At 42.7% G+C, this 23,891-nt stretch overlaps 1 protein-coding gene across 1 annotated transcript in view; it reads right to left on the bottom strand.

The window, feature by feature from the left end:
* The window catches only part of mtrex (Mtr4 exosome RNA helicase), a 98,209-nt gene that overhangs the window by 42,058 nt on the left and 32,260 nt on the right, over positions 1-23,891 (bottom strand). The window contains exons 13-15 of the mRNA XM_060908909.1: positions 22,360-22,470; positions 22,186-22,287; positions 5,011-5,136 (exon numbers count right to left, since the gene is read on the bottom strand). Of these exons, the coding sequence (XP_060764892.1) occupies positions 5,011-5,136; positions 22,186-22,287; positions 22,360-22,470 (339 nt within the window). The remainder of the gene's footprint in view (positions 1-5,010; positions 5,137-22,185; positions 22,288-22,359; positions 22,471-23,891) is intronic.

The raw sequence follows: 23,891 nt of genomic DNA, 5'->3' as shown, positions 1-23,891 counted from the left end.
AAGAGAACTTTCGCCTGTATAAAGTTCAAACTTAAGGCCTCTGCATGCTCTTGCGACAAGGCTTTCGCAGACAGCTTTTCGCAGACAGTTGTAATTTATCGTTGAGCGGGGAGTAATAGGCGTGCGCGATGTTATTCACCGCTACAACGCAAGGGGGCGCGAAGTTGCTAAGAGTAGTTGGTGGGTGTGGTTAGTGGAGAGTTTATCCTCCGGTTACTTATAATGACTAGAACTGGAGTCGTATAGATGTACGTACTTCCTCGATCAACCGCTCTTCGTGCTGCTCCATCTTCGCTCGTGTTTTTAAAAATGGCGGTCGTGAAAACAAACCAAACCGGGAAAGTAGGGAAGCGGAAGTGCGTGTACAGCGGATGTAGAGTGGACCAATCAGAGCCCTCTTGTCTGCGACGCTGTCTGCGAGGCTTCTGCGGTGGTCACAATTTTTGGGAGGTGCGCGCAGAGCGTCTGCGAAGGTGGGGGGGGGCTACGCAGACGCTATCTGCAACACCGTCTGCGAGGACTGGGTTGTCAGCATAAATTGGCCTTTAGTGATACGAGTATAATTTGGGGGGGGAGCGTTACATCATGCGCGTTCTTATTTTGCTTGAAATCTTTCATTCTCGAGTTCCATAGTCTCCAGTTTGGGTCTATATTGTTAGCATAATCGTCAAAGTGTAAAATTTATTCAAAAATTGAAGAAAATGGATGCATTTTTTAAAAATAGCACGTAAAAGTTCTGTTGGTGAGAGGCTTTCATGTTATGCATTACATCGGAATTTAGCTCAAATTTCTAAATACTAAAATCGCTTAAAAAAACAAACAAAAAAAAAACATTTAGTTGTATTCCTATGACTTTTGGTGTGGAAGTAGTTTTCCCTTCTAGTAACCTGTGTGAGCCGTACCAATTTTATTGCCCTCCTCATTGTTACACATTTTAACAACATATACATGGGATACATCTTGTACCCCTGGATCCTGCAACTGATATATAGGCAGCAATTTACACCCAAAAAACCGCAAGTTACTCCCTCAAGAGGCAAGTAAAAGCATGGGAGCAGAGGAAGATGTTGCCACAGCATCCTCATACTGTACTGATTCATTTTTAAAGCTTTATGAGTCACTACATAGCAAAGCAGGGAGTCATTTCCCTGAAGTAAAACTATTAAACGCTCAATAATACACTTTCATAATTATGCGATCTCCTCAGCGTAGAGTATTTGTAGCATGTGTCTGCCAGATATAAGCAGCTTGGTTGAATATCAGCTGTTTTGCAGGATTTAGAGCAACTTTTGCATGTTGGTTCCACTGCATCTGTTGTGTCTGGTTTTACAAGCAAGGTAAGCCCAAAAAGCTTTTCTTTTCCACAAGCTCATTGCAAGAAAACTTATTTTATTTAGTTGTGACTTGCTGCTTGAGCCACTGTGAATATCATCCACCCAAGTCGTACACACGAACTGATTGGTCAATGCATAACACCACAATGCTACATTAATGCTGCCATATTTAAAATGCAGCATCAAACGTAGTTCCATATTCCGTGCTTTCTTTATTGCTCTAGCATTAAAACCACTAGTTTGTGGCCAAGTTTCAATAAACATGCAAAAGCTATGAAGTATATTAACCCTCTGGGGTCGAGAGCTTCACCAGCGAAGCTTGGCAGGTTTAGAATGAGTAGGTCGTGTATTTAGATAAATATCTTTGAGAGTTTTTAATCATACGAGCATGACTTGTCACCTTACTCCGGCTACATCCACACGACAACGGCAACGAGCTTACAAATTACAATTCTGTTTTTTTTTTAAATTATTATTAGAAGGCACATGGAGTTTAGTCCTGCCTTGGCCAGTGCATTCTGAAAGTATGTTTCGGTCTGTAGCCAACAATGCATGTTATTGCAGATCATATCTCTCCACACAAACTAAAGGCGCAGATGCCGACTTTTTCACGGCTGAATCGTGCAGATCCGATTTTTTTTTAGGGGGGGCGTTGGAGTGTCTGAATAATTTCATCAGAGTAAATTCTGTATTAAAATTACTAAATAAGCAAATGCCGTTACAGTCCATGAAACATAGGAAGTATGAGAAAACAGTAAATCAGAAAGCTGCACACATTTGCGCAGCTTCCGCGAAAACGTGCGCAGGTTTCTGATTTACTGTTTTCTTCTCATACTTATACTTCCTATGTTTCATGGACTGTAACGGCATTTGCTTATTTAGTAATTTTAATACAGAATTTACTCTGATGAAATTATTCAGACACTCCAACGCCCCCCCCCAAAAAAAAAAAAAAAATTGGACCTGCACGATTCAGCCGTGAAAAAGGCGGCATCCGCCAAAAGGCGCACCGTTTGCATCCCTGTTTAAACTCATAGGTTAACCGACTTTAACCGGCTAATGAGGCTCGGTGGTCTGTCAAGATTTTTTTTAGTTTTCGCCATTCCTAAAATAAATAAATAAATTATATATATATATATATATATATATATATATATATATATATATATATATATATATATATATATATATTTTTTTTTCCTTCCTTCAATTTGAGTAAACTGTACTCAGGCAAATTTCCTGCACAATCTGTGTATGTTTCTTGAGTAAACAAAACATGCACCGGTACTTGTTTGCTCTATTCTTCAACTTTTCCCAGCACACTAACGATTCTGGCATGCTCAGATGTCAATTTCAACAAATTTAAGCAGTACAGTCATACGCCTTTTTTTTTTTTGTATTCAGCGCAAGTTCAACTACAATAATATCTATGTAGTATGTATATAGCCTAGGTCACAACCGGACGTCCAATTTTTTGGCTGTGCGATTTTTGATGTTTCCCAAATCACTACGTTTTTTTGTTCGTAGAGAAAGACGCACGTTGGCCGCAAGTTTGTCTTGCAACCTGAAAAAAACGTAAGCGCCCGTAGAGTTTGTTTGACATGACAAAGAACCTCTGCAGCCGGTCTACGGCTCGAAAATCAGCATGTCACACGCACGCCCTCCGTGCGTTTCTTGCGTTTTTTGCACGTAGACCAGCCATAGGAGCACGTACGGCCGGTTGTGACCGAGGCTTTTCATGATTGTACTTTTAAAAAAAAAAAAAACCAGAAATTAACATGTTGTAAAAATCAGTTTTAGAACTGTTGGAATGTGTGGAAAAAATAAATACCCACTGTGGTGAACCATTTGGGTCACTTGACCTGATGGGATTAAGAGTTGGCAGTGGGAAGGGTTTTCACTCCCCAGTGAATGGAATTTTTTACTCTTCTCATTGAATACCCCTCCCACTGCCAGCCCTTTATCCCAAAATGATAGGACAAACTTTCTGATGACCAGTTAATTGTCCAAATCGAAATCAATGGAGCGGATTTAAGTTTTTGTGCCTGATGCATTCCCAAGACCGAACAGAATCACCTCAAGTGACCAAAACGGTTCGTCACAATGGATAAGATCATGTTTTTCATTCATTCCAACACAGTTCTAAAACTGCTTTTTACAACATCATTTATCTAAGTACAAAACATGACATACGTACTACAGATATTATCGTAGCTGAACTTGTGCTGAAGACAAAAAGTCATAGGACTTTGAAAACACTGCTTAGATTTGTTGAAATTGACAAAATCAAGAGCATGCCAAAATCATTAGTGACAGAAAATACCCTCAGAGTCCAGAGGGTTAAAGTTAAGCAAAGTGAAATGAAATCGTTTGGGATTTTTTCCCCACCCGGCTGCAGACATTTCCCACATTTAAAAGCAAACCCCCAGCCATTTTCTGTCATGTTATAATGCATCAATGCTCAGTTTATGAAAAGTGACTCTTCAAATGAATGCAAGTTTGTTAAATTAGAATATTTATGCAGCATAAGTAGACAAAATATTACATATGAATAAACAGTAAAACAGACTCTTGCCTCAGGATTTGCTCCGCCCACCAACTGAACCGGTCATTGCATTTGCCCCGCCCACTTACAAACCAAGTTGACTTTTCCTCCAGTATTTCCTTTCGCACCAGCCAGACCAAACTGACCATCAGAATTTGCTCCATCTTTCAACTTGGACAAATTCACCCTTACCACAAATTCTTACTCAAGATTATTGACCAACAAGTCCAGTTCAGTAAAATATTACATTCATTTTTCAATAACAGAAGTAAACAGCTCTCTGTGGTGGATTTGGATTTTTGGACCCAAGAAGCACATAACTAACTGGTTCTGAAAGCACCAAGACTTTACTGGCAAGACTCCACTCAAAACAGTTCAGTAATACAAACAGTGCGCTGCGCTCACGCACATCATAACAGCATGAAAAGCATCAGTGATGAGAGCCAGCATCCAGAAAGAAGGATGGGGAAGAAGCATTCGGCTGACGACGGCCATCAATCAAACCGAATGCTGAGCTCCAAAGGGGAAAAAAGTAGACGTATTTGTCTGCTGATTAGTTTCAGGTTCACACACTCGCATGGTCAATCAGCATGAGAGAACACACACTGCATGGCTCCATCAGGCAGCGACTGGAGCAAAAAGAAACCGGGATGTGTTCCAGTGTCGGATAAAAGAGCATGTCTTGACCCAAATCAAGTATATATGACGCAATAGCGAGTCAATCAGGCTCGATAACAGGAGGGGAGAGGATGGCGTGTGGAGCATCACTCCCATTACCTAATCGTAGAAAAACTCTGACAAACACTTTCACAAATTTATGGTGGTGATATCTGGAGCCCCCCCCCACACTCCTCTATCCTCTTTGGAGCATTTTCATCCATCAGGCTGAATCCATATACGGTACCTTCCATAAGTATTCACCTCCTTGAACAACTTAGAACTTTCACGGACTTAAAAAGGTAAGTGCTGTGACATGAAGGGGAAGAAAAAACGAGACAAAAACAGGACTACCTTCTTAAAAAATGAACTCGCTGATGCTTTACTTCCTTACGCTAACTGCTAATAGATCTGAGATTGTACATTCCACATCGAGGCCTTCACATGTTTAAGCTCACACTTGGCAGCTTTTACCTTTAAGAGCTGCTTCCCCACAGCTGGACTCATCTTCTCATCCACCATAAAGATGACTATTCCTCTTTCGTCCATCCCTCTCCTCCCGGCTCGGCCTGACATCTGGATGTATTCTCCCGAGCTGATCTGATAACACAGGAATCATTGGACACGTTTGACAGAAATATTCAGAAAAAGAAAACGTGAATGTTTACATCATGATGTAAGCTACTTGTTCTGGAGCAGTCTGATAAGTGTGTCAACCGAGCCCACACCATCATGAAGAAAGTGGAAGACGTTTACTCATCGTGAGTTACTCCAAACGATCGGATTCATTTACAGCATCAGGGTTTCTTTTGCATGAATTTAAAAATGAAGTGAATGGAAAAATCCATATCGTCCAAACTTCCAATCGGCAGAGTAAATCTCAGTCGGACCACAAGACGTGACAGTAATTTCAAATTTTTACTTAATCATGAAACATGCAGGCGGCACGGTGGTGTAGTGGTTAGCGCTGTCGCTTCACAGCAAGAAGGTCCGGGTTCGAGCCCCGTGGCCGGCGAGGGTCTTTCTGTGTGGCGTTTGCATGTTCTCCCCGTGTCCGCGTGGGTTTCCTCCGGGTGCTCCGGTTTCCCCCACAGTCCAAAGACATGCAGGTTAGGTTAACTGGTGACTCTAAATTGGCCGTAGGTGTGAATGTGAGTGTGAATGGTTGTCTGTGTCTATGTGTCGGCCCTGTGATGACCTGGCGACTTGTCCAGGGTGTACCCCGCCTTTCGCCCGTAGTCAGCTGGGATAGGCTCCAGCTTGCCTGCGACCCTGTAGAACAGGATAAAGCGGCTACAGATAATGAGATAAAGCAGTGGTGCAATTATACATAAGATCATACAGCAACAAGTCAACACTGATATTAACATTAACGGAAGGCAAACATTATAATGGGGAAAGTGTGCAATTTAAATTTTTTTTGAAAGGTTCAGAGGATGGCCAGCAGTGTCAGTCTTAGTGTCTGAAAAGTAGCTGATCCCAAGGACAAGCTAATTTGAAAAGTAACTGGTCCTGACAGATAAATGGTCATTTTTTTAATTAAATGTAAAAACATGAATTTTCAAATATATTTATTTATGGGGATAGTTTATATATTTATAGGGATAGGTATGTAGTATATATTTATTTTTGTAATTATATATTTATACAGATATTTATGAAGTGTATATATGGTATGTAGTAGATATTTATTTTGTAATTATATATTTATATAGATATTCATGAAGTGTATATATGGTATATATTTTTTAATAGGTGTATTAATGTAGTTTGGATTTCGGGGTAGTTAAAAAGGGGTGGGAAATTAAAAAAAGTATTGTACTTTTTCCCACTCCTTTTTTGAACAATGTGCGGTGTTTTGTAATGTCTTAGCTCTTTATGTTATTTTATTTTTTAAATTTCTCGTTTTCTTTCTTTTGTATGTACAAATAGTTAGAAACTTTTTTTATACATGTTCGAAAATAAATAAATTCATTCATTCATTCAAATATGTTAATATTATCCATTTATTTTTTTCACGGTCCAAATCCTGCGCTCTGATTGGCTGGCGAGTGGGTCCGTATCCTACGGTACGGACCCCAGTTACGTACCTCTGGCGACTCGCTCGTTCACAACAAACATAGTAGCATTTTTTTTGTCAACATTTTTTTTTTTTTAAATAAGATTTATTTATAAGATTATCAAAAATCTTGTAAATTTTTAGCCAGCATTTCTCAGGAGAATAGCATTAATTTCACAGCATGGATAGCGATAACGACAGTCTTTACAGTGAAAGAAACAGTTTATTACCCTGAGGAAGACAAAATAAAATAAAAACATTTCAGGAGAAAGCTAAAACCTGTAACTTGCTAATGCCTAGCAAAAACATGGCTGAATCCTGAATGACTCAATTTTGTATAAATAGGGGACTACATAGGTGGCAAAATGTATTTTTTTTTTCCTGCCATGGAAGTGCACTTGTATACCGAGGAGGAAGCCATTTGCATTACAGCCGTGAATGAGGATTCAAAATGGCAGCTCGGCTCGGTTTTCCCTTTCGGGTGCTCTCGTTTTCTGTTAGAATTTGGTAAAGAAAAAATTATTTGCCAGCTTAAGGTCGGTCCGTATGGTGAAATACCGTGACCTCGGCCTTGAATACTGACCTCGGCCCAGAGGACCTCGGTCAGTATTTAAGACCTCGGTCACGGTATTTCACCATACGGACCTCCCAGCCAGTAAATAACATATGCATGATGCATCTTATTTATCCTGATCACAATCGTGTTTTATTTTTCCTCTGTTGTAGGCGAGGGCATGATGGCGCCACGAATATTTTATGTACACGCGTGTATGAATGTGACGATTGGAGATGCTACCCGGCTTGTAACATGTTCCCAGATTCTAACAGTACTGGACCTGGTGGTGCATGTGCTTCATGGTATTTCACTAGTAATGTAGATACAGTGTGCATTACCTTTAGATAACTGCACAATGCACATTTTCCACACACAATCCTGGATGTACACTTGCCTAGAAAACCATATATGGATATGGGGACTTGGGCGTTCTGGGTAGAAATACCTGGTACAGCAGATTGTGAGCAAGGCGCTCAAAGGTTTGTATTTAGAAACAAGGTAGCAGACGATTTCCTACCAAATCAGAATGACGACGACGCACTAAATCAGTTCATAGGTTAAAGATAATAAGGCTCTACGATCAGGTATCCGTCTCAGCAAAAACACCACACCCCAATTCGCGGAATGAAAAGGTGGCAAATCAAAACAAGAATCCGATTCAGTAGGATGACGACTTTTGGTCCATTTCTGTTCAGTTTATTCATTATTTGAAACAGACACACAAACCGATTGATTGGATCGTTTCCCAAGCCGTGCCCGTTTCGGTCGCGGACTGAACACGTCCAGCACTAAAATTGTTCGCTGATGGTCAGACTGGTTCAAGTTGACAAAGACTATGGTAACTCAAACTATTTCCAACCATAGTGAGCAGAAAAGCACCCCAGAAAGCACAAACATGTCGAACCTTGAGGTAGATGTGCTACACCAGCACAAGACTACATCAAGTTCCACTCCTGTCAGCCAAAAACAGGAATCTGGAACTACACTGGTCACAGGCTCACTGGAACTGGATAGTTAATTGGAAAAACGTTGCCTGGTTTGACGAATCTTAATTTCTGCCGAGACATGCAGATTGTACGGTAAGAATTCAGCATCAACTCCAACAGAAAATCCATAAATCCAACTTGCCTTGCATGAAAGGTTTAGGCTGGTGGTGAGGAATGATTTCTTGGCACACACTGGGCCACTTAATACCAACCAACCAACCGTCAGCCTATATGAGCATTGTTGTAGCCATAATAATGGGTATTTCCAGCATAATGATGCATGTCACAAAGAACAAACTCTGGATTGACCAGTATCTTAAAAGGGGACGTTCGAGACGTCTCAAGCCATGTCATGAAGAATTTTGGGTGGGCTGGTGAGTATGTTGCAATATGACTTGGCTGTATTTTAACAGTCTGTGCTTGAATTAGATTCTGCTTCAACAGCTCTAAGCCTTGTTTGGATTCTGCTTTAATGGTCTGTGATTGGATTGAAATCCGTTTCACTTGCCAAACAAGTAACAGTAAAATACAACACCGTCTGAATAAAACGTTCATATGAAATTTTCCATACGTTTTGCATTGCACATAATTAAGTACATCACATTCGTGTTGGACGGCTGACGAAATGCAAATTTCTCCTTGGAGCAACTTCACTCTCCATCGAGCACATCTGCTCTTGGTTCCAGGACCCCAGCACAGATGAGTGAAAGTGAAGCAAGGTCAGAAGCAGCTGGCCAAAACTTAATTTGGTCCAACGTGTTCCCCGAACTGACACTTGGCCGTCCAGTTGGAGGAGATTTCACGTGCCTAGTCATAAACACATGGCTCTGATTAAACGCTTTCCTCAGAGATATCAACACAGGAAACAAATGCAGCACCACTGGCTGGAGCATGTGCCTTTCACTACTACTCATCTTGCAGAAGCAAAAGTTCAGTAACTCACTTAAAGAAAATCCAAGATGGCATCTTTCTACAGTAGCAGCCTCTTAAACGAGTGCTGGATTTTTGCACGTTGTCGGCTATCGGCTGGATTTCGTATGCAAATCATCCGTTAAAGTTACATTACAATCTATGGTAAGTGCGGAAGACATTTGATATTTAGTGTTGTATCGTTCTGGGTCGATCGATCAATCCATACATGTACATGCTCAATAGGATCCATTTAACATGCATCCATGCACAGTATCCACATACACCTGCAATATCATTCATCTACAAGATGCAGCCACACACCCATCCATTAATCCATCTATCTACAGGATCCATCCTCCAATCGTGCCTATCTACAGAGCATCTCCAAAATGCCAGGTCTTGTGGGATGTTCCTACTATGCAGTTGATACCAAAACTAGTCCAAGGAAGGACAGCCAGTGACCCAGCAACAGAGGTCGTGGACACCCAAGGCTCACTGATGTGTGCGGGGAGCGAAGGCTAGCCCTTCTGGTCTGATCCCACAGCATAACTGAAAGGCTAATGCTGGCTATGATAGAAAGGGGTCAGAACACACAGTGCGTCATAACTTCCTGTGTATGGGGCTGTGTAGTAACAGACCAGTCAGAGTGCCCATCCTGACCCCTGTTCACCACCTACTATGGGTACGTAAGCATCAGAACTGGGCCATGGAGCAATGGAAGGTGATCTGGTCTAATCATGTTTTCTTTTCCATCCTGTGGAAGGTCAGGGTTGGGTGAGAGTACATCACTTACCTGGGAAAGAGATGGCACCAATACACACTAGGGGTAGAAGGCAAGTCAGCGGAGGCAGTGTGATACCGGAAAACCTTTGGCATTCACATGGATGCTACTTTGACACGTACCACCTGCCTAAACATTGTTGCAGACCAAGTACAGCCCTTCATGGCAACGGTATTCCATAATGGAAGTGACCTCGCCACACCGAGAAAAAGTGTTTTTGAATGGTTTCAGGAACATGACAGTTGAAGGCCTCCAAATTCCCCAGATCTCAATCCAACCGAACGTCTGCGGGATGTGCTGGACAAACAAGTCCAATCCATGGAGGGAGGATCCACCTCACCACTTACAGGATGTAAAGGACCTGTTGCGAACATCTTTTAGCTTCAAAATTCGCCAGGCATTCTCTATTGGGGACAGGCACCCTCTTCTTCCACAGCCATGCCTTTGTAGAATGTGGTTTTGCATTATCTGATTGAAATATCCCTGGAAGAGATGACGTCTTGAAGACAGCACATGTTGCTCCAAAAATCTCAGTGTGCTTTTCTGCATTAATGCTCCATCACAGAAGTTACCTTTGCCAAGGGCACCAACAACCCCATACCATGACACACCCTGGCTTTTGGACTTGTTCCTGGTAACAGTCTGGATGGTCCTTTGCATCTTTGGTCAGGGGCATACGGCATCCACTTCTTCCAAAAAAAAAAAGAAAAAGGCCTGGGTAACTGATTCATCTGACCACAATACACATTTCCACTGTGCGATGGTCCATCCCAGATGCCTCCGAGCCCAGAGAAGTTGTCGATGGCGCTTCTGGACGCAGTTAACGTAAAGCTTCCTTTTTGCACAGGAAAGTTTTAACTGGCATTTGTGGATGTAACTCTGTATCGCAGCTTGACAAAGTTTTGCCAAAGTAATCCCGAGTATTGACCCATCCCACGTGACGTCACGACAAATGCGGCTGCCATTTTGGACATGAACTACCAGTAGTCTACCACAGCCAACAACGAGGAACGACGGCGAAGCATCGAAAGGAATATAGCCATCAAAGAAAGTTTTTACTTTCAGCAAGACTTCCATCATGCCATTATATTGTTGTGCACCTGGATGTAGTAACCAACACACAAGGCAAGATTTATCATTTTATCGGATCCCGACAGATGCTGACCGACGGAGAAGATGGATAGCGGCCATTAACAGGAAAGATTGGCCTGAGGAACATCGATTTTAAACACTTCAGTAATTTTCTCACACATTTGTTGAGCAACTGGAGATTCTCGGCCCATCTCTGCTCCTCAAATCTTGGCCTTTCCTGGATACTGATTTTGTACCAAGTCACGATTACAAATCAACTGTTGACATCACATTATTTAGTTGTTCAACCTCATTACTAGCCCTAAATTGCCCTCGTCAAATTTTTTGGAATGCATTGCAGGCCTGAAGTGCAGGAATGGATGTATAACAAATGTTTTTGGGTTCATACTGCCTGCAATGATATACAAGTCAAATTATTTGCATCTTCTTTCATACCATCCCAACTTTTTCTGATATGGGATGTGCATACACACACACACTAAAGTATCTCCAAGTAAAGTAACTCGACGCACTTAAAAACACCACCTACATGTTTGTCTTTCAGTGTCTTGTAAACGACACTGTTCTATAAAATTGTCCATTAAGGCCTCAGAGCTTTAAATCCTGTTGCAATTTAAAACCCTGAGCAGCCTAGGGATCCAGAGGAGACATGGCAGTGAGTTTCTGCTTTCTTATACTCATTCATTTCACACAGATTCCAGATGTTCTTCACAAAGCATTTTGGATGGCAGCGTCCTACGAGCCTTGTGCCAGAACTGAGAGGCCAAGCGCTTTTTCCCCCCTCCCTGTAAATTTTAAATTCCAACAGCTCGAGTCATTCAGATAAACAACACGTGGCCCTTTGCAGAGGCACTGAGAAAGAAATACTTATTTTTTAAAAACAGATTTGTTAAGAGGACAGTGACATCCCTTTCTTTGTAAAAAGGAAAAAATTTGTTTGCATCATTTTTAAAACGATACAAAGCCCTCCGTGATTATCGGCACCCTTTGTAAATATTAGTAAAAAAAGTGTTAGACAAAGGGGGGGGGGGGGGGGGGGGGGGGGATATTCCACCTTCATTTGAAGTACAGTAAGCCCTCAGTATTCACAGGGGTTAGGGACCGAACATGGCCGTGAATAAGCCAAAATCGCGAATATTTGTAACCCCCCCCCCATAAAACTGCTTGCTCCTTCTTCATGTAGCGCACGGTACTCTTGTTGATGCCGTAGTGACGAGCCACTGACGCAAAACTCTTCCCTTCCTTTAGCATAACGAGAAGTCCTACCTTCCTCCTGCAGCGTCATTACCTTCTTCTGGCGCTTAGGTTCCTTGGCAGGAGCCTTAGAAGATGCAGAGTAGGGTTGGGCGGTATTACGGTAAGAAGGTATCCCGAGGTATCCAAAAGTACCAACGGTATCGGTCTCATTACCGTCATTTTAAAAAAATATATAATATCTAAATAAATATGGAGTACATGAGATCATAATATAAAATAATAAATTGAAGATCATCCCGAATAACTGTGTGATCGTATTTTCACTAATTCTATCAATTTCCTAAAGAAGTTCTCATCGCGTGCAGGGTTGTTTATGTCGTTACCATGGCAACCCTGCGTGACATTTTGGAGTCTGACAGAAAGCTTCGCAAAAGAGTGAGAGCAGGGGTGTCATGGCTCAGATGGCTAAGGCACCGTACCATAAATCCGGGGACCCGGGTTCGATTCCAACCCGAGGTTATTTCCCGATCCCGTCTCTCTCTCCCCCGCTCATTTCCTGTCTCTCTATACTGTCCTATCTTAAAAAAAAAAAAAAAAAGGAGACTGAGACCGCGGTTGAAAGATGGCAAGTCAAGATAACGAGTTAGTGGCAAAAAAAAAAAAAAAAAAAAAAAAAAAATCGGCGGTGTGGCAGTATTTTGGTTTCAAACCAAACGAAAAATCTAATATGCCCCCTAAGGCACACCATAGCCTGGGGTACTCCACTTCCACGAGATCTCTCCAATGAGTTGTGTTTTGAGTAGGTTACATGAGTAACAACAAGGTAAAATAATATAACGTATGACATTTGGGATGTGGGTAATAAACGTTTGAAGTGTCATCTACTGAAGAAACGGAAGAAAACATCGTAGCGTAAACTGTTCGGTTTCTGGTGGGAATTAGCAATGCGCTTGCTATCTTTGTTGGGTGTGTTAAACCGTATGGATTTAAGTGGAATAATTGTAAGGAGTTATGTGATCAAGACAACGTTTTAAGCAAGGTAAGGCCATTTGATTATTAATTTCCCCGCCATGGCATGACGTGGGCCCATATGATTTTGCCTTGTGCAGCTATCACGCATTTGAATTAGGTTCGCCTCATTTGCGCTGAAGAATATGGTTTATCGCGCAGTCTAAACGGACTTGGGTGTTGGTTGATTCTTTTTCTTTTTTTTATTTCCCATGCTTGAAAGGGTATGATCCTGCTCATCGTGTACTTTTTTTTGATGGACTAGGTGAAATAGTGCTGCAAATGGCGTTTCAACGCAGACATGTGTAAACGACAGTTGAATGCTATTTTCAAGATGAAGGAAGAGTTGCGTGATGCTTTGAAATATCTCTTAATCCATTCATCAATGCACAAAATTCGCTTTGCTGCTTAATCCATACCACAATGCACACAATTCGCTATGCTGCTTTTAAATAGTACATTTGAGGCATAGGCGCACGTTACACAGTAGGCCGAAACAAAATATTTTTTTCTCGGTAATATAGTAATATATATATAATATATATAATATATTATATATTATATATATATATATATATATATATATATATATATATATATATATATATATATAATATATATATAATATATAATAAAACAGTTTCTTAAAGAAACTGTTAACATTGCTTATCATATTAAAGGCCAGCGCGCAACTTTTTTTTTTTTTTTTCTCTCCGCCGGCCCACAAACTCCCGCTACTCCCAATGGCCAGTCCGTGTGTGTGCGTGTTTTAATGTTGGTGTCTTAACAACACACAAGCTTACGTTGTAGTGTGTGTGTGTGTGTGTGTGTGTGTGTGTGTGTGTGTGTGTGTGTGTGAGAGAGAGATTTTATCCTTGGCTGGCTACGAGCCAGTGTGGACGTTACGCAGTAATCACTGGTAATAGCAGCGCTGGCTCCATCCTCTGTGATCGGAAATGTTGAGTGAGGAGAACGTGAGCCTTGTGCAGGCGATAGGACCTATGCAAAGTACGCGCTTGCACAGTAAATAGTTTAAGTAAAAGGCGTTTCAGGGTACAACGGGAAGGGTTGACAGGTAGCCTATGAGGCCTGTACTATAAAAATGTGGCCCGGTGCCTCAGGTGTTGATGATCAGGGCTTTAAAAAAAAGGTGTATAAATATCATTTTAAAAATCGCGATATCGATATTTACTGAAAAAATCGTGATATTGATTTTTTCCAATATCGAGCAGCCCTAGTTCTATATAAAATCCCGCGAATACTGAACCGCGAATAGGCGGGGGTCTACTGTAGCCTCATCTCACACTGGAGAGAAAAAAAAAAAAAATATTATATATATATATATATATATATATATATATATATATATATATATATATATATTCCAACCTTTAATTGAAACAAATTTATTCAGAGAAAAACAAATCTCTCAAGAAAGAATTAATCAAAAACACACGTGCCACCATTATTGGCACCCCTGCAAGTTATAGTGAACACAACTGAAGCATGTTTCCCATTTAACTTGTATATTATTGAGTTGACTGGAGTGTGTAGGAACTTTCAAGCTGTAATCCAGGACTTCCTGATTAACTGGGGTACAAATGAGGTGACACAGAGGCCAAATTCCCTTTATCATCCATCAACATTGGAAAGATAAGAGAACAAACAAAACAAATGAAGGATTACCGCCCACAGCACTCAAGTTGCCAAGTAGTGAAACACTGCTCTACTAGGGATGTTAACCAATGACCGTTTGACCGATGGTTGACCGAATCAACGTCAACCGGTTAAATTTTTTTTTTTTGTTTGTCGGTTAAAAAAAAAAAAAAAAAAATCAAATCCTTTTGAAGCTGCCGATTTTGGAGCGGAGAATTCCGTGTTGTAAACGCTTGGGGCATGCCATGCAGTGTAAGGATGACAGCTGACAAATCAGAAACACCCATTCAGTCATGTCCCACCCTCCCGCCCCAGTTGAAGACAGCTGCCACTCGGCGAAAGAAAAAAGTGTAGACACGGGCTTTTTAGCTTACAAATTACTATTCAGGGATGCAAACGGTGCGCCTTTTGGCGGATGCCGCCTTTTTCACGGCTGAATCACGCAGATCCGATTTTTTTTTGGGGGGGGGGGGGGGGGGGGGGCGTTGGAGTGTCTGATTATAATTTCAAAGTAAATTCTGTATATAAGCAAATGCCGTTACAGTCCATGAAACATAGGAAGTATAAGTATGAGAAGAAAACAGTAAATCAGAAAGCTGCGCATGTTTTCGCGGAAGCTGCGCAAATGTGCGCAGCTTTCTGATTTACTGTTTTCTTCTTATACTTCCTATGTTTCATGGACTGTAATGGCATTTGCTTATTTAGTAATTTTAATACAGAATTTACTCTGATGAAATTATAATCAGACACTCCAACGCCCTCCCTAAAAAAAAAAAGAAAAAAAAAAACGGATCTGCACGATTCAGCCGTGAAAAAGGCGGCATCCACCAAAAGGCGCGCCGTCTGCATCAACTCATAGGTTAACCGACTTTAACCGGCTAATGAGGCTCGGTGGTCGGTCAAGATTTTTTTTAGTTGTCACCATCCCTATGCTCTACAAGGTCTAATAGAACAGGGTGACGATAGCCACTACAGAAAAGAGAGAAACTCCTTTGTTGAGTACTGTGACGGTCATTCTCTCGAGCTTAACGTCAAGAAAACAAAAGAACTAGTGATTGACTTTAGAAGAAACAAGAGATCCACTGAAGCAGTGGAAATTAAAGGGGTAACTGTAGAAAGAACGAACACATACAAATACCTGGGTGTTGTTTTTAATGACAAACTGACATGGACTGACCATATTTCATCATTGTTGGCTAAACTGAGTCCACGCCTGTAACCGTATGAGGAAGCTGCAGTCTTTTAATGTTAATTCTGAAGTAATGAAAATGTTTGCGATATGCAGTGTGTGGAGCTACTGTGTTGTGGGATGGGGAGGGAATGCGGGGGTTACTGAGAAAAATAAAATGAACAAAAGGGTAGGAAAAATGGCGGGCTTGACAATTACATTGGAGAGTATACCATGACCGCCTGGAAAAAAAAATGACCATTAAGATTATGCAGGACTCTGGTCATCCTCTCCATACTTGTTTGGGTAACAAATGGCCCTTTTCCACTACCCTTTTTCAGCTCACTTCAGCCCGACACCTGCTCGCGTTTTGACTACCAAAGAACAGCACGACTCGGCTCGCTTCAGCCCTGCTTAGCCCCTAAAACTCGCACGGTTTTGGAGTGGGGCTGAAGCGAGCCAAAGCGAGCCGAGTGAGGCTGGGGGCGTGAGCAGACACTCCCCTGTGCACGGATTGGTGAGGAAGAGTGTCCTCACATGCCCACACACGCCCCGCGAGCACGCTGGGATCTGTCAACACCGTAAACCCGGAAGAAGAAGAATTACGAGAATTTCTGAAGCCTTATGCGCCTCGCCTCATCTATACGCTCTTGCCAGTATCTGTTGGCGTTGTCGGTGACAACAAGCCACAGCACCAAGACCAGCAACACTAACGACTCCATGTCCTCCATGTTTATTGTTTACTATTCGGGTCGTGAGACTACCGCTTAAAAGATCACTGATGTCACTGTTTGCGCTGCTTAACGACATCACGTGATGTCCACCCACTTTCGCTAACTCCACCCAATGTGTCCACCCACTTCCAGCCAGCACGGTTCAGCGCGGTCGTAGTCGAAATGCAACTCCAACAGCCCCACTCAGCTCGACTCAGCACGGCACGGCTCAGCCCAACTCAGCCGCGTTTGTAGTGGAAAAGCGGCAAAAGTTATGGAGCGCAGTGGCCGGCTAAGACCACCTGTGACACGCGCCAAGCGGTATGCTCTCTGCACACGTTCTACAGAGGCACCATCGAGAACATCCTGACCAGCTGCATCACCGTGTGGTACGGCGCCTGCACCGTGTCCTGCTGCAAGACTCTGCAGCGCATCGTGAGAGCAGCTGAGATGATCATTGGTGTCTCTCTCCCTTCTCTTATGGATATCTATAACTCCCACCTCACCCGCAAAGCCATCAGGATTGCAGGTGACCCCACCCACCCATCTCACAGCCTCTTCAGCCTGCTGCTGTCGGGGAGGAGACTGCGGAGTCTCCCGGCCAAAACCAGCAGGCTCAAGAACGGTTTCTTTCACCAGGCGGTCAGGAGGCTCAACTCCCTCCCTGTTCTGCCTCTCCTCCCCCTGCCACAGATTCTGCTCGTACACCCCCCTGCCCCCCCCCTTCAGCATCTGACATGTCATCCTCACAGTCCCCCCCCCCCAACACACACACACATCTCATCGTTCATTAACACACTGAACTCAGGTGGGGTTTACATTAGACCGTATCAGCGGATCATCAGATTAACGTTTTTAAAACGATTAGTGTGCACACAGCAACGCCAATACACGATTCGCGTGGACATAGCAACGCCAATACACGGATACGCTCGGCTCCGCAGGCATCCTGCGCTCCAAATCACTCCGCCCTGAACAGCGAGTGCCCTCTGGAGGGTGCACACTCCGGCCCTGCGCAGCTCACAGAGCGCGCGAGTGGAGTGCACGAGCAGTGATTCGGGATTGAGCCGCTGTGTGTGTGATCTCAGTGCATGTCGGGCATGCGCGTCACTTACCACTTGCAAGTGGAAGGATGGCAAGCCTAAAGACCATCATAACTACACAATGGGCAGTATTTGCATCAGTATTTTCATACTTTTATACTCTTTAATGAAAGGTGATACAAGGCGGAAGTCCGCGCCGTTTTTCAGCAGTCGCGTCACATGACCAACGCCAGCGAATCAGGAAGGTGGATGTCACAGTGACGTTGTCCAATAACGACGCCAGCTAGAGCTCAGCACAGCGTATCCGCGTATTCTCAATGTTTACACAGCACCGGACCAGACACGATCTGGATTGAATACGTGGACCCTGGCGGATTCCCGTTTCCCGGCGTTTCCATGTAAACGGACAGTGCATCCGCGAAGAAAACGAGACAGATACGGTCTAATGTAAACTTGGCCTCAGGGACCGCACATCTCACTTTACCTTGCTCATTTGCACTATTCCGCACCACCTCATCTTAACAGCTGCTAGTCTGTTTATTCTGCTTATTTCATGTTTATCTGCTATACCTCAAGTGACCTTGACTGTTTGATTATTTGTACTAGTGTGTGTGTGTGTGTGTGTGTGTATACACGAGTGTTTAGTCTAGTTCATATCTAGTGTTTATACTGTTTATTTATACTGTTTATATTGTTTGAGCATTTAGTCTAGTTCATATCTAGAGTGTTTATACTGTTTATATTGTCTGAGTGTTGTCTGTCTTGTTCTTATCTAGTGTTTATACTGTTTATTTATTCTGTTTATATTGTTTGAGTGTTTAGTCTGTCTAGTTCCTATCTCGAGTGTTTATACTGTTTATATTGTTTGTTTTTTCAATTATTCTATTTTTATTTATTGCATTGCCTGTTTGCACCGTGGGTCAGAGAGGACTGAAATTTCATCTGTGCTCTATGTTGAGCATGTATAGCATATTTGACAATAAAGTTGACTTGACTCTCCTTTATACCACAAGCGGTTAGGTGGCATAATGAGCACTTTAAACGCACCTTTGTCGAACTCTTTTAGCTGTATGTCTGTGTGTTTAATGTTAACTTATTATATTGTAGTGTTAATTTAATGTTATTTGTATTATATCAGTGCCTGTACCTATAGGCGCAGATGCATGTGTATACCCTCAACAGAGGCTAGTTTTATTTTATTATGTGGGCATGACGGTGGGCGTATGCAATGTAATTTCCATTGATATGGATGCAATAAACTTGACTTTGAGAAGTGCATTATTTTAAAAACAGCTACTCGCCTGAAGATGTCCATTTCTACAATTAGAGCAATAATAAGAAAGTGGACAACAACTGGAACTGTTACAAACTTGCCTGGAAGAGGATCCAAGTTTATTTTGCCTTCATGTACAGTGAAGAGGAGGGTAAGAGAGGCAAAATAAAAATCCCTAATGATCACTGTTGGTGAATTGCAAGAAAAAGTAAAATCTTGGGGTTTCCAAGTCTCCAAAATCACCATCAGACGCCATCTCCATGCCAACAGATTATTTATGCTGTGTTCACACTTATACCAGTACGATAGTGGTATAACTGTATCGATACAAAGTATACCGGTACAGTTTATTGCATCTGTCCACACTAGCGAGAAATGTTTGCGGTTTTCTTTCACGTAAGTTGAAATGCGTGTGCGCGAAATGTTTCTGTGGTTACCGAGTAACTTCCTTCCGAGAATATATGGCGGATAAAACAACGCGTGTGTGCTTTTTGTTGTCAATGTACAGTCTGTATTTCTGGTGGTCATTTAGGGTGTATTCAGACCAGGATAGTTCGAGAGTTCACTTGCTTTGGTCCGAACCAAAAGTTTTTTTTATTTTTTCATTTTGGTGTGGTTCGCTTTCACACTGTACATTTTAGTAAGCGGACCAAAATCTGTCAACAAAGCCACGCGCCCTGAGGTCGTTCAGCTATTGGTCAGAGACGACACGCGCACAAAGCGTTAAGTTCAAAAGTAGTCATGGAGGCTTTCCGTGCTGTTATTCTTTTCTTTTTTTTTTAAAGATATTTTTTTGGGCTTTTTGCACCTTTATTGGATAGGACAGTGTAGAGACAGGAAATGAGCGGGAGAGAGAGACGGGAAGGGATCGGGAAATGACCTCGGGCCGGAATCGAACCCGGGTCGCCCGCATTCATGGTATGGCGCCTTAACCACCTGAGCCACGACGCCCCCGCTGTTATTCTTTTCAATGTCATCAAAGCTATATGTTTTTTCCAGTTTTTACTGTTTTCACAATTGTGCGATTACTATGCTGTTGTACAAGTAATTTATCAACGACGACGACAAAGGGCAAGGCGGCTACGGAGGATAGCGCTGATGAGCGCACATCATGTTGTGACAGTTCTGGCTCTTCACGCGATAGATGAATTTCTTTTTTGCGTCGCTAGTACCGCCACTTTTTGAAAGAATGTCCCTGATTTTAATGTAGGTCTGACGGAGTTTCTTCACTTTTAGCCGACATTGCTCTGGGGAGCGCGTGAACCCCTTCTCCTTCATTTTCTCACTGAATACAGCAAACACGTCGGCATTTTTGTGTGTTCTCTCCAAAAGCTCAGATATGTGGACATCTGCCCATATATCCACAAGGGTACGCGTTTCTTCCTCGGCCCACGTTTGCCCCCTACTCATTTTTTGTACTCGCCTACCGCTGGTGATTGAACGACCCTTGACAACCGAAACAGTGTTTGCACTTTGCGGTGGAGTGTCAAGACTCTGTTTCCCATAATGCTCGACAAACGACGGAAGCTCCCGAGGTACAAAAAAGCAAAACTGTCAGATTAGGTCCGGTCTGCTTTCACACCTCCAAAAGGTCCGCACCAGGGTTCCTTTGGTCCGGACCGAGTCCGACCTTGCAGCTCGGTCTCGGTCCGCTTGTTTCGTCCGGACCAGAGTTCGGTGGTTTGTATTCAGACCAACCCAAAAAGGTCTGGACCAAGGGAAATTTGGTTCGTTTGGTCCGGACCAAACAACGTAGGTGTGAATACGCCCTTATTCAGTCGAATCATATAAAATGCGCGAGGCAGTTGAGAAAGAAACAAAGAAAACAAATCTCCCTTTCTCCCCCTCACTTTCTCCCTCTTCCCTTCTCTTCCCCTCCCTCCTTCTCTTCCTCCCTCTTTCCCCCTCCTTTCTTTGCTCCATGTAGCTCCACGGTCGTTTTGAGCCATTTTGACGTTTTATTTACAGCTGGAAAGCACGTGCGTATTGTATTGTATGAATAACCCGGAAGAAGTAGGAATGGTTCATTGTGCATTATATTTGTATCGATACAGAGCCGCTTCATCTGTCCACACTACAGCGAAGCACTACAGTACCGATACTGTACCGGTACGAAACCCATACATTTGTGGGTTTCGTACCGATACAGTTATACCGCTACAGTACCGGTACAGTTGCTAGTGTGGACAGGTGTTGCGGTACGAAAGTAGTTTCGTATCGGTACAAAATCCCGAGTGTGGACAGGGTAATAGAAGGTTTGCCAGAAAAATAGCCTTTTCTGTCAGTTAACCACAAATACAAGCACCTGAAGTCTGTGAAACGTTACTACAACTTTGACCAGAACCGTGTTCTCTAGTCTGACGCAACAAAAACGTAACTTTCTTGGCAATAAACACTCAAGGAGGGTTTGGTGTAAAAAAGACGGCTATAACGAAAAGAACCCGAGCCCAACTGTAAAACATGGTGGAAGTTCTGTGACTGTTTTTTCTCCAAAGACCCTGGAAACCTTGTTGGGTATAAGGCATCATGGACTCGATCAAGCTTCTGCCCTGGCCATCTCAGTCCCTGACCTGAACCCCACTGAAAACATGCAGGGTGAGCTGAAGAGCAGAGAGCACAAGAGAGGATCGAGAACCCTGGATGATCTGGAGAGACTGTGTAAAGAGGAATGGTCTCAGATGCCCTGCTCTGTATCTCCAACCTTACAGAATGTTCCAGGAGACTCGGTGCTGTTTTAATGACAAAGGGAAATTGTATAAAGTATTAAATGCAGGGGTGCCAACAATAGTGGCAGGTTTTTTTGTTGAAAATCACTTCTTGATGAGGGATTTGTTTTATTCTGAATAAATTTCAATTAAAGGTTGGATTTTATTTTTCTCTCTCTCTCTCTCTCTAGTGTGTGAGATGAAGCAACTTCACCAGAAGGTAGATTTTTTTCTAACTCTCATCTTTATAAGGGCGGGGCAACAATCGAGGCAGCCGCTGTATTAATCAGATGGCAAACTGTGGATGAATACGAAATACACCGATGTCTTAGATGGTTTAAACGGTGTGCGCGTTTGCACATCTCGAAGGAGACCAAACGTCCCCACAAGAATACAAACGTCTGACAGTTTTGACCTTGTGGAACATGTAGCGGATCCTTACGAGAAACCATTCTTATGCAAAAATTAACATGCGTATGCGTGCGTGTGTGTATATATACCCAGCGGAAGTCCTTGCCATCGAACTTGCGTGCGCTGGTGAAGAGCACGGTGCGAGCAGGCATGTTGATCCCCATGGCAAATGTCTCTGTTGCAAACAAGGCCTGCAGTAAAAGAAATATTGAGAATTAATGAAAATGTAAAAATAAACGTACATGTATGTGAGCGAGTCTGACCTTCAGTAGTCCCTCAGAGAAGAGAATCTCGATGGTCTCTTTCAGGATGGGCAGCAGTCCGCCATGGTGGATCCCAATTCCTCTCTTCAACAGAGGCAGAACGTGCTCCACCTCAACACACACAATCGAGTATTAGTAGTGTGACGGAGATAAATATATCCTATTTATCTAGGGGACTACATAGGCGGCAAAATGTAGTTTTTTTTCCTGTCATGGAAGTGCACTTGTATACCGAGGAGGAATCCATTTGCATTACAGCCGTGAATGAGGATTCAAAATGGTGGCTTGGCTCGGTTTTCCCTTTCGGGCACTCTCGTTTTCTGTTAGAATTTGGTCAAGAAAAAAATAAATATATTATTTACCAGCTTAAGGTCGGTCCGTATGGTGAAATACCGTGACCTCGGCCTCGATTACCGACCTCGGCCCAGAGGGCCTCGCTCAGTACTTTCAAAACCTCAGTCACAGTATTTCACCATACGGACCTCCCAGCTGGTAAATAACATGTATTTTTTCGTGGTCCAAATCCTGCGCTCTGATTGGCTGGCGAGCAGGTCCGTATCCTACGGTACAGACCCCAGTTACAGACCTCTGGCGACTCGCTCGTTTACAACAAACATAGTAGCATTTTTTGTCAACATTTATCTTTTTTTAAATAAGATTTATAAGATTATCAAAAATCTTATAAATTTTTGCCAGCATTTCTCAGGAGAATAGCATTAATAGTGATAAAGACAGTGTTCACAGCGAAAGCGAGTTTTACTACCCTGAGGAAGACAAAAGAAAACATTTCAGGAGAAAGCTAAAAACCTGTAACTGTTGCTAACACCGAGCAAAAACATGGCTGAATCCTGAATGACTCCTATTTGTATAAATGGGGGACTACATAGTAGAGGTCTGCACGGGACAGAATTTTCAGTCCTGCTCCCACCCGCTCCCACCAAGAATTAATGATTTTCAGTCCCGCTCCTGCCATATTTTGTCCCGCTCCCGCCCGCAAATCCCGCATGATGCAGACGTTCGCGTTATTTCTCACGAAAGTTCTTGTCATTGGCTTGGGGAATTGTCCTTTTAAGACAGTATGGCGATTCAGGCCTGATGTACCTGATTTATGGCCGTTGTATGTCAGAACCTTTTGGCACTTATCACAACAAGCAAAGGGCAGCCGACTTCCCTCTGCGTCGTACAAGAGTGAGAACGACTTCCAAATGTCTGATTTCAGGACTCTTGACTTTTTAACGGTAAATGTACCTCTTTTTTAAGCAGCACTTACTTCTGAAGCACTGTGAGGAGCTCTGCTCTTCTGCCATGATCGAAGATCTCAAACACGGAAGAGCGGAAAGAAATCGGAAACGTATGCGAGATTAGACCACATCCGCAAATTTAGGCATCTTAAAATGTTTTTATTAATGCCAAATAAAATATCCAGCACAAATTATATATGATAGACAAATTAATAATTTATAAATTTTATTTTAAACACGTTTTAGTTAGCGGGACTGCAGCTTATCACCTCTCCCGCCCGCTCCCGCATT

Source organism: Neoarius graeffei, chromosome 25, assembly GCF_027579695.1.
Source record: "Neoarius graeffei isolate fNeoGra1 chromosome 25, fNeoGra1.pri, whole genome shotgun sequence".
NCBI lineage: Eukaryota > Metazoa > Chordata > Actinopteri > Siluriformes > Ariidae > Neoarius > Neoarius graeffei.
Note: the sequence above shows the minus strand (reverse complement) of the source record. Positions and strands in the feature narration are given on the sequence as shown.